At 32.8% G+C, this 18,461-nt stretch overlaps 1 protein-coding gene across 6 annotated transcripts in view; it reads left to right on the top strand.

Annotated features, from left to right (window-relative positions):
• Window positions 1-18,461, top strand: part of LOC145940077 (protein couch potato) — a 94,966-nt gene that overhangs the window by 38,796 nt on the left and 37,709 nt on the right. For all 6 annotated transcript variants that reach the window (XR_014425956.1, XR_014425957.1, XM_083044918.1 and 3 more), the window contains 2 exons: window positions 7,910-7,987; window positions 14,116-14,169. Coding sequence is in view for 4 of the 6 variants with exons in the window: in XM_083044918.1 (XP_082901044.1) it covers window positions 7,910-7,987; window positions 14,116-14,169 (132 nt within the window). In the remaining 2 variants the exon portion in view is untranslated. The remainder of the gene's footprint in view (window positions 1-7,909; window positions 7,988-14,115; window positions 14,170-18,461) is intronic.

The following is an 18,461-nucleotide window of genomic DNA, read 5'->3' as shown; positions in this document are numbered from 1 at the left end:
TTAGAATGCTTTTTAAAGTAGCCGGCAAGATTGTATTAATATAATACAATAAAATCAAATTTATATTAAAGAACTCATGAAATTTGATAATATATAAACTTAATAAGCGAATTTATCATAAATTAAATTAAATTATCCGTTATAACATTGTTCAATTTGCGAAATAAAATAACTCTGACATCCGGGTACGAATAATTTGTCACGCTTCTAGTTTCATGAAGATGTTTACCTCGTAAAACAATTTTCGTTAAGGAGTCACTTCCGATAAACGCGAGGGACATCTTGCGCAAAATAAACGCTCTGCTTTGCTGCACGCAAATGCGATCTTGCGGCTAACCGAAACCGTGATTTAGCGCAAGAGTTGGCACGTAACCCGCCAACGATGAAAGATCCAACACGTGCGTGTCCGAGATTCCCGATTAATTCCGCTCTTTTGTTACGGACTGCCACTCGTATACACCCGTGACACTCGATCGTATAGGGGACGTAACGAGTGCTGCTTTCGAGAGATGCTTTCTTGGCTCGTGAGGGAACCAAACGCCCCAGGCCTTTTCTTTTGTATGGCGCGTGTAATATCGGCGACGAAAATTCGGCGAAAACGCGCGCAAAAATAGCATGTCGCCTAGCGATCCTATTATTAATTACACCGTGCTTATATACCGCTTACTCACTTGCGCCGCTTAAAGTTTCTCCTCGGAAAGGATAATGGCCACGGTCGAGCGTAAAGGATAATAATTAATAATGCGCCTTATTATTCTCATAATCGTATCATCGCAATTTAATAACTGGTATTATATCATTTGCGTAACATTGGTATATACCTCATATAGGTATACTCACTTTGCGCGTAGTTATCGATTTTCTCCGATATTTTTGGACCGATGAGATAAGCTCTATGTTTAAATATATTTAGCACATAAAAGGGGTCAATTTCTTTTTATGTATAATAGATTTTTCGCATAAATAAAATTCTCCATACGGATAATGTGGAAATTTTGAAATAAAAGTTTTTATAAAGGCAAAAGTTGTTAAAAATTAAGTGAAAATTGCATTTTCGAAGAAATTTAAAAATTGTTAAGATTAAGTTGTTTATAAAAAAATCTAATATTGAAGAGACATTTGATAGCTCTGTGACAGTTTATGCAATGCGATCTATCATTGATTATTTAACTGTTATCGCTGCGATAGCGATGCATCCCTATGCAAAATTATATTCAAAGACGACTTGAAAATATGGCTTGCCTTCAATCTATTATTAATTATATCTCTCATATACTATCAAAATTCTGGCACGAATGAAGATAAGGGCAATGCCTGAAAAATGGCGAACGCTTCCAACGTTTTGATCCAGTGCATTCTTTTATCATAATGGAAACATTTATTATATTCAATAATACTGGTCTTTTTTTCGATCGTCGTGAAAAATGTATTTAAAAGTTTTATTAATTAAAATGCATTTTTGTAGGATTGACATTTCAGGATCTAATAGCTTTAGTTGTGTCAAACAATGAGATATATAATTAAAAACTAATATAATAAAAAATTATTAATTCTCAAATAAAATTTTAACGTAATAAAATTTAAGTATTAAATTTCGGTAAAATTGAATGCTCAAATATTTTACTATAATATTAATTATATATACCGCATTTCTTCATTTAAAAAGATTATACTGTTCTGTGGAGACATACTTAGAATTTTAAGAGTGCTAAAATGTAAAATATTATTTTTGAGTTCTTTATACAATAGCATCCAAATATAAATAAGCATTCTCTGCGACGCGACCATCATAAAATCTGATATACCGTTTGTAAGGAGATAATGTAAGTTATGTTTGTTGTGTATAACTAGCGAATATGTTGTGTGTGCGTGCATCTGCAGGGAATAGATACGCTGAAAACCAGCTCGTGCCCATCGGACCCCAGCTCCGGTATTTTATTTCGTCCCGCGTTAACGGAAGCACGCTCCTTGCTCGTCGGCGCGCCTCGATCGGATCGGCGCTCGAAAATTCCACCCGCCGTAATTACGAGAAGATTAGATCGAGGAGTGCGAATATGCCAGCTGACGCGCCGCGTGAATATTCACGAACGTGTATAATTGCGATTACGAAGATGATTTAATTGCCGAGCGCAGCGACGACTCGCGTCGCGCTGATTTCCGATTCGTCTTTATGGAAACGGGAACGCGGTCTCGATTGTTCGATATTATTTTATCATCCGTGTGATCTCTTTCGCGCGCGCTACTTTAAAACGAAATTCGTACATTTTTGTGTATTTACCGTGTACGCTTTTTTTTCGGAATATAAACTTGTTAGGACTGCGGTGAAAGATTTGGAGCGGAGAAAATTTGTCGTAAAGTGTCGTAAAGGGACAACCAGAGATAAAATTTAAGGAATGCTTTTGCGGGATTTTTGGAAGGTTTGGGTGGGCTTCTAAATTATTATAACCCTTTAAATATATTTATATATCGCGTCTTTTAAATGAAATAATATATATTGATTTGAGAATACATTGTAATTATATACAATATTATAAAATTTCTCACATAATTGCATACACGTCTGATCTGACGAAGTAGAGATTTTTATACATATTTGACATTTGTCGTATTAGGGAACGCTTTTAAAAACTGATCTTTAATTGTTGCCAGATGACATCTGTTAAATAAAGTACCACGTATAGATTGATTAATTTCTATCTTATCGAAAACTCATACTGCGTTATTTTAACGCTATTACGACGAGCGGCTTTTTGCCTCTCTCGCTCTCGTCGGCTTTTAGCGAAAAGCGAATTGGCGATCCTCTTGTCAGCGGCACGACAGCTCGCTGTGGTCATCGCGCTAACCGTGAAAAATTAAAGAGACACGCCACGCTGTGCCGCGCGAAACCGTTCACTTTTCACGCAGCAAAATCGAGAGAGCGCGTCGCGGAAATCCGCGAGTGCGTGGCCGGAAAAAGTGGCCTCAACTCTACTGTCATATTCTGGTATCATCGTGGCCGGTTTGGCGATCAAAACGTGAAATTGCTCGGATGCGCTCCAAATGCGACGCTCTCTCATTGCTCATTGCGAAGTCATACGTGTGTAGCACGCGCTTTTCGCATCGCGGTTCAATTTAAACGCAATCCGATCAATATGACTTCGTTGATCCTCGTTTTGACAAAACGTCCTCCTCTCGTAAAACGCAGTGAAATGAATAAGAAAATGGAAAAGTACTTGTGCTGTTGCTAAACTAAATTAAATATATTTGATTTAATTAAATTGTCAAGAAATTATCACGAAAAATAAAATAGTATGCGAGTGATAAGAAAATTATTAAATTATTTATAAATATAATATGTGTAGAAAGACAGATTATATATTTCGTTAATTTTAAAATATTTTAATTATTATATTCAGTTTTTGTTATACACAAAATTATTTTCCTCTTTTATATTATCTATACGCATAAAAAAAGCTTATCCTTAAAGGCTGCATGTAGCCAAAAAACGTTTGTTATTCGCCAGCGTTAATTTAATTTAATATTTTTGCATTCTGAATCCGCTGTAAGCAGTGCATTGAATATTTTTACTAGCAATTTGTCTGTTGTTTCCAACATGACAACGTTGACGTTAAAATAGTAAAATAATTTGTATCGGAAAACTGCGTGCAGTCTTTTATTTCATCACTCTTTTCCGCAACGCTCTTTTATTACTGTTTTCCGACACTCACGAACGTTTACATTTGCATTCGTGTACTGGCTGCATTAATACAGTCATACATAAGCGTGATTGTGTTTATACACACACACGTTGCACATTCGAACTTGATTGGATTGAATAAATCTCGCGCGGCTTTGCTCTGTCTGTCTGTAAAGAGATATACTTGTAACCGCGCATTTCCATTCGGAAACCCGGTGAGGCGTGCATTTTACAAATTATTCCTCTCGGCGTGCTCTCGAATTACCTGTAAATTCTGATTCAAGATTAATCAAACCCGCGGTAGCTACTGCGTTTGACCGACGTTGCCAACACGTTATCGAGAAACAATGAGCTTAGAGCCAGAGGGTGCATGGCCTCCCGCGTGTACATTCACCGGACGGTAATATACAATACATTCGGAGCAATGTTCGGTTTACACTATCGCGAATCGATTTTTAAGTCTACATTCCCAATAGGAATATCCCTGAAATGGCAATCCTTCGATAAAATACAAATAATTGATTATTAAATTGATAAGAACAACAAGAAATGCAACAAACAAGTGAAATAAAATAAAAGAAATTTTGCCTGTCAATGAAATTAATCCTTGAATTTTAAGGAAGAAAGATTATAAAATTATAGAATTTATAAAAATAATTTTAATTAAATAGATGTTTTTATTTTTTGAAATAGATGATTATATAAGATGATAATATTTCAGGGAATCAAAATTTGTAATGTAAATTAATGTCAGACCCTTCATTTGTCTACAATAATTTGCGACAAGTTTTTATGTTTTTACATACGATTTATAATAATCTTGTTATATTAGTAAGTATATAGATATATAGGTATTATGATAGTATAATCTATTAAAATATGATATGAATATGATGTTTTACTTATCGCGTGTAAAATGTAAAGATTTAAGAGACTATTTATAGTATTAACTGACTTAAATTCAGAAAATTATTTGATTTATTAAAGGAGACAATTTAACATATGCGTGTGTGTGTCCGTGTGCGACAGTTATGGCTCTGAAATAAATCAATTCAAGAATGTAGATATTTTTGCTCTTGCTTCTTTTTTGTCCTCGATGCTTCCTGCCGGAAATTAACGAGGGGACGGTAACGAATCAGTGTCTTCCTTCTGCCACGTGCGGTCTTGAAATGAACCGAGCATGTGATTAATCTGTTGCTATTGAAACTATTTTTATCACAGACTAGAGATTAATTTGCATCTAAATAGTTTCCCAGCTATGAATTATTGAGATACTAGTGAAATTTATTGATTGCCTTTCAAGCCTGTAAATAGCAGATTTTTAATTTTAAGTAGAATTTATCATGTTGAAATTTTAACATTTAAATGTTAAAGATATTTATTTAAATCAAAACATTGCGAAAAAATTTTGCATTTAATGAAACTCTTGCTCTGAGAAGGAATCTATACATATTAATTTAATTTATGATTTTATATATAAATTTTAATAAAAATAACGGGAAAACTTTATATACAATTTGTCGCGCATATGCGCGCTAGTACGAAATTATTTCTAAATACAATGGCCGCTAAAAGGGGAACACAAATATGGGACGAGGAGTGTCGCCAGCGGATGTGCAAGTGGCAGTGCGGCATAGTTTTAAAGATGAAACAATGAGAACTAGCGACACGGTCAGTTGCAAGCTAGCTGGGAGTGGACTCGCTCGTCTATGATCAATTATTGTCATTTAGAAGCTACGCCTCGGTTAAGATTGCGAATGCGCTCGAAATTTACAATGCGGAAAAGAAGTGAGGAAGAAGGAAACCGACAATTTTTTAGATAAAGATCTGATTAATATACGCTGTGTTTAATTAGCGTAACGAACGAGTAATATATACTTGTAGGTACATGAAACAATAATACGATTTCGCTACGTTAAAGAGAAGAAATACGTAATATAACGTAGGTCATCGTTTTAATTGAAAATATTACACCCTGATTAAGAGAAAACGGAAAATATACTCTATATTTAAAATATCGTCTTTCAAGATTATGATGAAGTTGATTTTTTATAATTTGCTCATAAAAATTGAAATAATGAGAAATATTTGAATTAAAAATGTTAAATTCTTTGAATCGATGGTTTTATAAAACTTTCGAAATAATATAAATTAAGTTTCTTTCTAACTCCTAGAATATCAATTTTTGCATTTCCATTACTGCGAACTTTCTTTGAGATCGTGAAAGGCAATCTAATCTAGCGATAAAAAAATATACTTTTTTTATATATTGATTACATTCCTTTTGTAGGTTTCTCTACATTCTACATAATTGTTATTAAAGTATTTAAAAACCGCTTTAACTAGATTGCTCTTAGCCTCACGCGAGTGGAATTTATTCTGTGATCTAATCAGTTAATTCAGGGAGAATAATTCGCATTCCTTTCTTTTCAATTGGGTCAACTCGATACCAAGTATAATAAAGTCCTAATAATTCGAAATTTTGTATAGTTTAAAGAGTTTTGTTCATAATCGGAAAAAATTTAAAAAAACCTATATGATCTTTTTTTTAAATAAAATAAAATTTTTGTTCTCTCCAGAGAGAATCTTACACCTAAATGATATAAGTTATATTCTCTTTGCAATCTTTAATTTCTATTATGTCTTACATTCTCTGTAATTCGAGTTTACGCTAATCTCGACTAGTTATGAGTTTACTCAACTTCAACTATTGCGATTTTCTATTATCTCTGTTATTGTAAGTCGTTTGACGATCGAAGATGGTTTTATAAAAATTATGCGAGCAGCAAGCCGAAACTTCTCAGTAATTAGATCCGCGCGTGTGCGTCAAACTTTTATCACCGCCTCGGTGTTTCTTAACTTCATTAATTGCTGCAACCTCATTGCGGCAATTTGATGCTCCGCTCTAGAGATCATTATAAGTTAGGTGGCGAGACGCACTTACCGCTCGCACTTGCTTGCGTATATCTATGACTGCGATGCATGCGCAGCGCATGTACATAGCCGCAGCAATTACTTAAGGCTCGCGCGATATAAGACGCTCATGTAACTTGGCCAGCGAAACTTTACCGGTTACTCTCTTAGTCTCATCCATTAGTAGACGATCCGACCTGCGACGCGGTTGCGGTTACGTGTGCTTGCTTTAGCGCTTCAGCGTCTCCACGCGACCAAGTTTTTATCAATATTGTACAAAGTTTGTTAATGATAGGAGCCGGTGTACCGGCTATTAATTCATGAATTTATTAGAGAAAAAATTGATCAAATACTGAAGAGAAAAGAAGGATGTGCGTTCTTGTGCGTTCTTACAATTTTGTTCTCTCCAATATGTCAAATAATTTTTCGAGATTACTTAATGTAATATTTTTTTGATATATAATTTTATTGAAAATTTTATTTTTTATAAAAACTTTTACTCTTCTGCATGTTTCCAACATTAATATTTTGCATTATAATATATTAGAACATTATAATATATTTAGAGCTTTAAAGATTTAAATTGTTATCAAGTTTAAAATCAATTGATTATAGCGTCGAGAATAATACTGGAAATATGAATACATAACTATTACACTTTATTTTTACAATACCATAAAATAGTCTGCGTATTATTAATATAATGAATAAATTATTAGCAATTAACATTCTCTTACTGAAACGAGTACACTTGGCAATTATCTGCATATCAACGCGTTGAAGTTTACTAGCGTAAGCCACGTCAAATCAGTCTCCTTTCTCGCTGCATTGTTCCCGATGACGGCATTCAATATACGGAAAGTCGATTTGCATTCTCCGTTGTAAGCGAAACAATATCGCATTAATTCGAACATGCCAACAACGAGTGGCCAGAAAGGATGATCGATATTGGGGGAAGAAATATCTTCGGGAATCACTTTCGAAGATCTTCGGGGGTTGAATCGTAATTAATTGGGCTCGCCATTGTAAATTGCCGAATTAATGGCGAAATTAAAAAGGAAGACGAATGAGGGGGACCGACTTCTTGCAGTTTCTCGAGGCATCTTACATTGATTCTGCAATTAGCTATCGATTCGTTTAATAGACGAGGGCAGAAGTCAAATCGACTTTCTCGATTCCCTTGTCTCCGAGTCATCTCAATATACGCCTCTTCCTTCGTCTTCCTTATTTCTCTCTCTCTCTCTTTCTCGCTCGGTTCTTTTTAGACCGGCAATTAGGTTAATTAACTCAGATTAACGTTCTTTCTCTTCTCTGTTTCAGGTGCGCACCTTGTTCGTGAGCGGCTTGCCGATGGACACCAAGCCGAGGGAGCTCTATCTACTCTTCAGAGCGTACGAGGTGAGTCTCTGAGAATTTCTCTACTCCTTTTATTTTATATATATAGTATATAGATGCGTAACTGCGATGTGTGTCGAGATCAAAGGGTGGAGCGCGAGAGAATTCAAGATTTGAAAAACCAGATATTCTGACGTCAATGCGCGAGGATCTAACCGTAAATGTAAATGGTATTGACGGACCTAAAGTTCAAAGCACATTAATATTCTATCGCGAGCGCATAATATTTGAGAAACGAGACAGTCGGAAATGGAGATCCGAGAGAGATTTTTTACGAATTGAAAGAGATGTGTGAAGGGTATGAATTATATAATTTTCAGGATATTTTCAAAGTTTCAAAAATTTAAACGTTTGAATTTTTATGTGTCTCGACATTTTACAATCTAAAACACTTTACAATATTATATTTAAACACTAAGAATATAAAGGCTCGATATCTATCAAATATAAATCGGTAATAGATAGGCTATTCGAGCCGTCTCGAGACAGCTCGAATAGCCTATCTATTAGCGATTTATAAATATTATATTTATTAATAAAAATGGCATTTTTAAATTTATAATTTCTGCAATTGAATCATTTAATCGTAATTATAAATTTTATAATTGATTTGATTCTCTACATTACATTTTATAAATTCAAATCCGAATATTCGAAGATATCGAGATTTAGAAACACATATACATTATACATTATACTATCGATTATATTAGTGTATATTTTTTCACATCTTTTTTTTTAGAAAATGCGCGATTTGAGGAATCTCTCGAGTTTATCGTTTTCGCGTCATATGCTAAATACCTCCGTATTTGACATCTTATGTTAAATACCTCTGTATCTGGCGCTTCGTTGTCACATTTAATTCGTCATGTTGAGATTAAATAAGCTCATCTACATTCTACCGTTCTCGCGGCATCGTGCGAAACGCAATGTTATGACTGAAGCGTTCGAACAGTATTCACAAGTGGAATATTCCCCTTATGAATCATGCTCGTCTACGCCGACCGCCCGTCGCGAGAGAGAGACGGTACTTCTCTATAACGTCATATTTGCACGGCTTGGGATCCTAGGTTAGTTTGTCTAGGAGGTTAATTATGTCGGTGCCAATTACGCGAGTATGCGTTTTGAGCTCTATCAGTGGAGACGAAAAATCGATAGCAATGAGAGCTGATGATCTTCGTGTCCGTATAATTTAACTATGTATGAAGACGCTCATTATTTTTATAATTTCCGTGATTTTTTTATTTTTATAATTTTCGCATTCATATGTTGACTCTCTAAACTCAAAAGCGTAAATAAATAAAAATATAAACTTATTTTAAATAAAGAATAGACTTATATTAAAACATAAAGTTAATCATAATTACTATAAATATTCTAATATTTGCTAAACCAATATTTTTTTCCATTTACTCTATTATCTAGAATTTTCATTACCATACTCTATCGATTGAAATAATTTATTCAACAACGAACCTGCCGAAATTTATCGAAGACTTTACTGCAAAACTTATATAAATACGATTCGTACGTGTGAGGAACGAAATTCAATCGCGGTTTAAGCCGACAGCAGCTAGAGAGAAAAGAAACCGCGGTCATTTATAGCCGCGAAAGGAAAGACAGATGGAAAAACGGGGAAATTGTTCTCGCTCCATTTGGAAATCTCCCTCGAAAGTTAAATCCAGGAGATTCTCTCGAGCGTATCGTTATTCGCCGACGAAAAAGACGGCGCAATGCGGCGTGTTTTTTTATGTGCTTGTTTTATTTTATCCTTGTTTTGTATATTCATGGTATCATCGTTCGCAGCAGTTCGCTCAAAGGGATTAGGATTAGTGTGTGCGTATGCTTACATTTCTGTACTACGAACTCCGCGAACAAAATATACATAGAAATGTCCGAGAATGTTTTTTTACGTAACAATCTTTTAAAGCACTTTAAATAATTATTTTACACAGTGAAATGTAATATACTAATTTTCCGATCAGTTTCATGAATTAATGTAAAAAACAAGATCGTTGCATTTGTGTTTAATGTTGAAAAGCCTTCTATCGAATTGGAATTATCTTAAGTGTTTGTACAGAAATTAATAATTTTAAAAAAGTCTTCTATCGAATTGGAAATTAATAATAATTTTAAAAGTCCTCTTTGATTTGGAATTATTTTAGTGTTTGTATGTGTGTTGCGATAAAATTATATGTGCATATAATATATGTATATGTATTATATATAAAATTATAGTATCTTAAGAAATTAATAATTTTATTATTAATAATATAGATAATATTTAAAAATTAAAGACTGAATAAAATAAAGAAGAAAATGAAACAAAAATAAAATTATTAATATAAATAAAATTAATGTATGAATATAATATTGTGATATGACGTCATATGTAAAAATTAGTATGCAAATCAATTTTATACAATTGCAAACGTTATGCAATTTTAAATCAATTTCCATTAACTCTGTAAATCTTTTGATGAATTTAAAGATAAAGTTTTCTTATCATAAATTTTATATTGATGCTTGAGTACTTTCTTAAGTTTAATTACGTTCGTTAAAATTCTCAAAGTAAAAATCTACTTAAAATTAATTGAAAAATACAATTTTATTATTTGAATATATCCCAGAAACTGAATATATTGTATTTCATCATTTAATAATTTATAATAGTCATGTACTAGTCATTTTCTCTGTTACGAATAATAAATAAAATAAAATTTTAAAATAAAATTTAGATGCAACACTTTTGATGCATTTCGTTTACACCATACAGCAAGAAATAATAACTTATATATAAAAACTAATATATAGATATAATTTTTTATGCGACTACGACATAATCTTTTCATTTATTTGCTTCTTTATTTGTGACAATACAAATAGAATTTTTCATTTGCAAACAAATAAGAAGTTATTGCATTACATGTTGTGTCACATGATGTTATGCAATAGGGAAGAATATTATTAAAATGACAAGAGTTGTGTCCAAAATCGGATCACGATGCAGTCTACGAATTCGGGAACCCCCGCGTGTTTTCTCGTAAAATTCTATTGGCAACAGAGCGTAGGAGTGATGTATGTATATTGGATGACGGTTGTCTTATATACAAATTGTCTCGACTTTTCATATCAAGAGAGAACGCAATTTCTTGGCATTGATACACATAACTGGCGACATACCGCGGGACAATAAACCTTGAGAGGTGCGGGCGCGCGTTATTTTCGCCCGCGAATCTCTTGATTCGCGCGGGCGCGAAGAGTCTCGCCGCGTGAATCGGGTTATTAATCGTCTTTGAAATATCGTAACATTAAACGTGGCGCATAATGCGTCGCACGACCCGTTTCCCACGTGAATTTACGATAAATTTTCAGCGTGTCGGAAGAAGAGCCGAGCGGATTAGTCGCTCGCCGTCGTCGTGCCATCGCGAAAACTTTCAGAGAAGCGCAGAGGTTATTTGCACATTTCATCGCGCGAGCACAACATACGAACGGTGAAAACTCGATTATGCTCCCCCGGGAGACCAGCTTTTTAATGACTGCAATATTTCATAGTTAAGGGAAGTTAATTAATAATGTGCAAGACACCGAGCCGAGCGTAAACGTCAAAAATGTTGGAAATGAATACCTAGGAAGTGCTACACATTGGATGGATCTGAAAGATATATGTATATATTTAGAAATGAAATTGATAACGTTATGTGCATTAATTATGTATGTTCCTAATGAGGAAAATTGAATAAGGATAATTGATTGATTTAATAGTTTGACGTTTGACCTAAAGACATATTAATTTTGCTTTCCTGTGTAATTAAAATTTTATATATTCATGTATAACTTTAAAATGTTAGAAATGTTTGTCTCAGTTGATATTAAAAATTAAGTGATAATATATTTTATAACTAGGAAAGATTGATTAATGATGCGAAAGATGTTGGTTGGCAAGAAAGAGAATGTCGTAAGAACGTTGTTAGATATTTGGAAAATTTTGGTGATATATTTTATAATTTGGAGAGAGATTGATTAATGATGCGAGATCATGCTATTCGTTGCCAAAAGAGAGAATGTTGTAAGAATGTAAGATATTTCGAAAATTTTGCATATTGATTCAAGCATCTAAATCTAAATTAATGCAAGGTAAATGTTCAGGCAAAATAAGAATTTATTATTAAATTATCTTTGAGTTGTTAATAAAAAATTGCATGAAGAGAGTCGATTCAGTTGAACATTAAAGTTCTTCAATTAATAAATTGTTATGCATTTTCAAACATAGTTATATAAAATTTTAATTAATTAAAATTTTATAAAGTTTTAATCGTTACAGAAAAAAAAAATTTTTTTTTGTAGAATTATATTTATGAAGAATATTTTATGTAATATTTAAAAGAGAGAAAGTTAATTGAAAATTTAGAACAACAACAAAAGATGTACAATTTATCATTTTCATAATTACGGCTATAATTCATTAGCGCGTCATGATACTCCTATATAAATCGAAGTAGTAAAGAGTAGTTTTTAGCAGCCTCGTGGATCCAAATTTAAACCTGAAAAACATTTTGCAGTATGCCGAATAGACTTCCGAGACTTACGGCACTCTCTAATTGCGGTTTCGTTAATTAGCACTTCCATCACGATCGCGCGATTATTAACAGTTTGCTACTCAGGTAATGAGCACCGAGTTACGGCGCTTGCATGTAATCGAGTGCTCATCTCGTGCGCGCGCGTTTCACTTGCATCGCTATCATAAAAATTAAGGAAATGTTTTCACTCTATAAGCAGGACTCCTTTATCTTTCGTGATAATACGAGGCAAGATACTTGATAACGCAATAACGAGGTATTTTTCGCAGTGAATTAAAAACGCTTTTATGTACGAAATGAATAATTGACTTTTCTTGCATCAGAGCACAGTAGAGAGCACTCTCGAAGTAAAGCACGTTTGCAGTAGGTCATTTAATAATTTAAGCGATGGTCGAGAAATTCGCTGGTATCTTAGAATTTGTGTCAAATATTTAAAATATGCGAATGTGTCGTGCCCTACTTTTCACTTGATACTTTGCTATTTTTAATGCTCTTCATAAATTCTGTCGCTAACGGATCCTCGATAAGTGCATTTTGGCGAGGTCTTTGTGTATGCGCACTATATTTTTTAAAATAGAAAATACATTTCTTTTACATAGTTATTTCTAAGCATTAGAGATGGAAAGATAGTGTATTGTAAGATTTAAAAAATTGCACAATAATAGATACTATTCCGCTATAAGTAACTAGATCGGTCAGTCTTGCCATATTTTATGCGTGCACCATTAAAAAGGATAAGAAGAAAGATTCAAGATTTACAGTTAATTTAGGATTTTTTATAATGAACTGTTTCGAGCGTGACTATAATTTCGCTCGTTTTGATAGTTCCCGACATTATGAACGCGCGTTTAACGCCAGGCAAATTTACTCGCACCTGTTTACATACATGCGCATAATGACCTGAGATAATAACGATCATCTTGTTTAATTCTCCAAATATGTGTAACAACCTGACACGGGCGCGTCAAATTTTCGTGTGTTCATGCGCATGTGCGTGAAATCGATTTCACGTTCGTTAGAAACTCAATTTCATTTGTGCAAGATAAGAGTAGGCATGACGATTCGCATGCATGAAATATGGATCTGTGATTAATAGCGTGATAATTATTGCAGAGATGTACATCATGCTTATATCATGTCATCGAATTCAAATTGATGACAATATGAGAAGATTATCACAATAATAATGCGAATATTTCAAAACTGCTCAGAATTAATTTTCTAAAAAGCGTTAATGAAGATAAATAAAAGATTTTTTTTTAATAAATAGAAATTATTTGTATCAAATTTCTCAAAGAACACAATCAATTTTTATATTAAATTTTATAATTTAAAAATAAATATATATTAATTTTTTTAGTTTATAGTATTGTATAAATGAGCAATTATAATTATATATATTTGTTTTTTTTTAATCTAATTCTTCTAATTATAATTAAAATATAAAAGATATTTTAAAGTTCAAAAAATTTTCGCTTTATTATATTATAGTTATTTACCATAATTTTAATGTAAACATATTTTAATAACATAATATTTTTTGTATTTCAGGGGTACGAAGGGTCGCTGTTAAAAGTCACGAGTAAAAATGGGAAAACAGCATCGGTAAGTTGAAGTTTAATATTTTTGTTTTTAATTGACGATATGATTCGCTATTATTCAATATGTTTTTCAACGCTTCTTCTGAAAACTCTGAAGAGTACATCGGTAATTTTTAACGTAAATAAAGCCTTAGATTCGTGCGCGTGTGAAGTAGCTCGATACTTTCGATACCATTTTTTTATGCACTCGAAGAAACGGAAAGATAAAATTGGATCTCGGTTTTTCATGAGCGAATTTCTACAAAATGTATATTTTGAAAAAATTTCAATCAATTACGTGGTAAAACTGGCAAAATTTTCTCTCTCTCTCTCTCTCTCTCTCTCTCTCTCTCTCTAACTCGAATATTCTCAAGAGAAAAACGAATGGGAAAGTTAATCAACCAAACCGCAAGTTTTAATCGGATTTTCAGGACATGGAAATTTTATGTGATTTTATACATTCAATATATATTTGTACCTGTCGATTCTTTATCGACTTGTTTATACTAACAATAATACACTGCATAATATGTTAAACGTCACTTATGTATATAATAATGTTTTATAGCTGAATAAAATATTTATTTTTTGGAGATTAAAGATTATAGAAAGTTCATATTTTTTAAACGAGAGTAATGCTATTCGTTAAAAATAACAATTTGCAAAATTTTGTTACTAAGTTATTAACAAGAGCTGCATTAGTTAATTTTATGTATAAAATATAAATATGATAAATATATTTTAGTGTTTTCTTGTGCAAAAAATATTACATAAATTTTAAACTCTTGTGAATAAAAATTGCATTTTGAAAATATGTCACAATGATTATTAAAAACGGTTGCTTGTAAGTTTTTTTATTTGTTCAAAAACACGTTCATTGATTATGTGAGTCACGAAACCCTAAAAATACTTAATCAGCCAACAAAAAGAAATACATCAAATTTCATCATGCGGCAATGCCATCGCACGCTCTACTCAACCCAGTATAATCCCCCGAGATAACTTTAATTTATGCGACGACGCTGGAAACAGTACACGCGAGAGTATACTGACGCAGTAAAATCCCTAATCCATAAAGCACATTTTAACATTTTTTTTATTCTGATATTTATTGTTTTTATTACATAGTCTCTTTACCTGCACTTCGCGCGCGCAATACATGCAACGACTTTCTAAAATAAAACCGCGACGATTGTATCAACCGCAAAAGGATCGCATTTCACTCGAAGAATGTTGAATAACAAATGCTGAAGAAAAAATTACGCGAGACGACTGACTATAACAAATCTTTGGGTTCCGCTGATCTGCCATTCTTTAAAGTTATGTTCTTCAAAGTTACGGATGATAAAAATTATGGAGTCGGGGCGTACATAAATCTCAATTTATTTTAAAATTTGTAGTTTACATATATAGTCATACTTAGAATTTGTAAATTGCAAGATAATGATGAATTTTAAGATCTAAATTCTCGGACATTTATAGCTTATCATTTGATTGTAGTATGTGATGTAATTGGATTGGATTTTGATTCCATTTGAGTTATCAATCCTGCAAGCTATAGATTTTCAGGTCAATATATAATTTCAACTATGCATATACATATATATTCTTGTACCTATCAATCTATTAATTTTATGTGAATGTATTTTATTAAATATATCACAATCTCCGATTCTATAATATTCTCAATATATATCAATTTTATTCTTATTCTTTATATAAAAATGTATCAAATCTAAATCTTAATTTAATAAAAAATTCATCAATCTTTGGAAAAAATCTATGAAGAATTCAAAATTTAGAAAGATAAAATAATTAATTAGATTTTAAAAATATATAACATTTAATATATCATTTTTTACATTAATAACAAATTCTATCTTTTCAGACTCAAAGTTTGTAAAATTATGAGTGCCTTTCTTCGACTCTGTAAATTTTTTCTAAGTTTGTTATTAATTATTGGAATTAAAAGATTTGTGGAATATTACAATGTGTTGTAGATTGTAAAGTTAATAACATGTTTTTATCCTTATACGCGGCTTGACCTCGTAACCAGCGCGGAACACAAGCAGTGGCTTGTAATGGTCGTAGTGTGATGTAATTGGATATAATACGAGCAGAATGCGAATAAAATAGGCGAGAGAAGCATGGTGAGAGGACGTGTGAATGGTGCTTAAACTTCCTTGGCCACTGGCACGGTTGGGTACGACAGACTGTACGAATCGATACCGGGTCAGGCCAACCTTTCTGCTATTTGTTTCCTTCGGTCATCGGTTGCGCCGCGAACGAAAAGCAGAAGGAAGGAACAATTTCTCTCAAAAAACAGCAGTGCACTGAAAAGATTTTCAAATGTTGTTAGAAGCTTTTGTTGTCTCGCATTCTTCCATTATCTAGCGCGATGTGCCATTGCAGAGTCTGTACAAAGCCCTTTGTAACTTGGTGATGATGATTTATCTCTGCGCGTTGGAGTCTTCTATAAGTGAGAATTTATCTCCTTTTCTTGACTCAATTGATATTGTATAATTGTTTTTCCGGTCTCTTTCACGCATTAAATCCGATTCGATTTCAGTTCACAATTAGTATAAAATTAAATCGTAATGGAGAAAGGTATTGAGTTTTCAAATAAAAATTCTTTTCACATCTGCTATCGATTAACTGGAAAAAGTTTGAATTGTAAATTGCGCAATTACTCTTCAAGCTTTGATTTTAATTTATTTATGACGATTTAACGAAGTAATACCGCAACATTTATTTGTCTTTAAAGAAACCTTTTATCTCTCCCGTTATATCCATTCAAAATGCAACGATGTAATAACTTTTGGACGGTGAAATTAATAATTACCATTTTCTTTAACAATTTTATGTCCATAATTTTATAATAATTGTTAATTTTATTATTTAAAATTTATTTTATTATATGATTTATCCCATATCGAGTACTGTTCGATTTTACGTTCTCTTTATCTCTTTACATTTGAATCAGTGATTTTTCGGCGAAAAAAACGCTCTTTCAAGATGAACCAAAGTGTACAAAATTTCGGAGCACACGTCGATGTAGGTTTAAACATCGCGATCTTCTAAACAACGAGCGACGTCGTAAAATCCGTGACGTTAGCGTTATCACAAATTCCCAAGCCTTTTGATTATATGCGACAGTGTTGTACCTTGTGTGCGCAAAGTAGTGCTTCTATACCTGTTTCCATCCGGGGTTACGTGCATAATTGCATGCACTTTTACACAGCCATGGCACAAGTTGTCGCCGCGACGGCGGCGACGAAGCCACAAAGAACCCTGGCACCCCCAGAAGAAAAGCCGATACGAGCGTTGCACTATCGCGGTTTGTGTATCAGGAAGGTATATTAGTGTGCAACAATACAAAAAAAAATATATAAAGAATGAAAATACAGGAGGAATCGATCGTCTTCGTCGAGCGTTTTGCACGCATGACCATTAACCTACATCACATCACGATGCACATATTGATAAAAAATGTCGCTCGACGCGGCAAAACGATTACGTATTACGTTTGGGTATTCCGTGTTCCGATAAGAATAATTCCGCGAATTCGCGTAATGCACGCTAGCGAGGCAGGTCACACGCGCTTTTGTTATTCTAATATTCGAATCGATGGAAACAGATTGCATTCGCCGCGGAATAAAAACGGGTCGGTGAAGTGCATTTGCGAGAACTGTGAACGACTGTTATATCCATCGGGTGAAAGTACGATCGATTTGTTCTTTTTTTTTTTTTTTTATTTGTCTTTAGCTGCGATAGCAATTCTCTAGCTCGGACTCTACGCGAGATTGCCAGATTTTTCATGGAACTATTATGACATGACATTTAATATGAATAATCAATGGACCCTCTAAGATTAAAAAAAAAATATATATATATATATATTATATAATCTTGTTCATTAGATTATTACACGTTATTTTTTTCATTTTTATTTTTTTTGCTGCAAAATATATGAAAGCTAAAAATATTTAAAAGAATATATATCTTATATCTATGTATATATTTAGCAATATATATTCCTATATTTAGCAATACAGTATATTTTTTTATAGTAAACTATTATAATTACTATTATTACTATTATTATTGCAATTATACTGGTTGATATTATATTAAGTTCAGATATTAAAAAAATATAGTAGAGAATTATTTATAGAAATTTATACCTAGGCAGCTAAACATTACGTATATATTGTGCAATATCTATTTATTCTTCGTTTCGGAAATGTCTCTGTTCGTTTCGAGATCGAGCGCACTCGATCGAGATGAGATCCAATTTTATTCTTTCGGATGCATGAA

Source organism: Prenolepis imparis, unplaced genomic scaffold, assembly GCF_030444845.1.
Source record: "Prenolepis imparis isolate NDT839.2.m4 unplaced genomic scaffold, iyPreImpa1.0 SCAF_8, whole genome shotgun sequence".
Lineage (NCBI taxonomy): Eukaryota > Metazoa > Arthropoda > Insecta > Hymenoptera > Formicidae > Prenolepis > Prenolepis imparis.
This window is presented reverse-complemented; position numbering and strand designations above follow the sequence as displayed.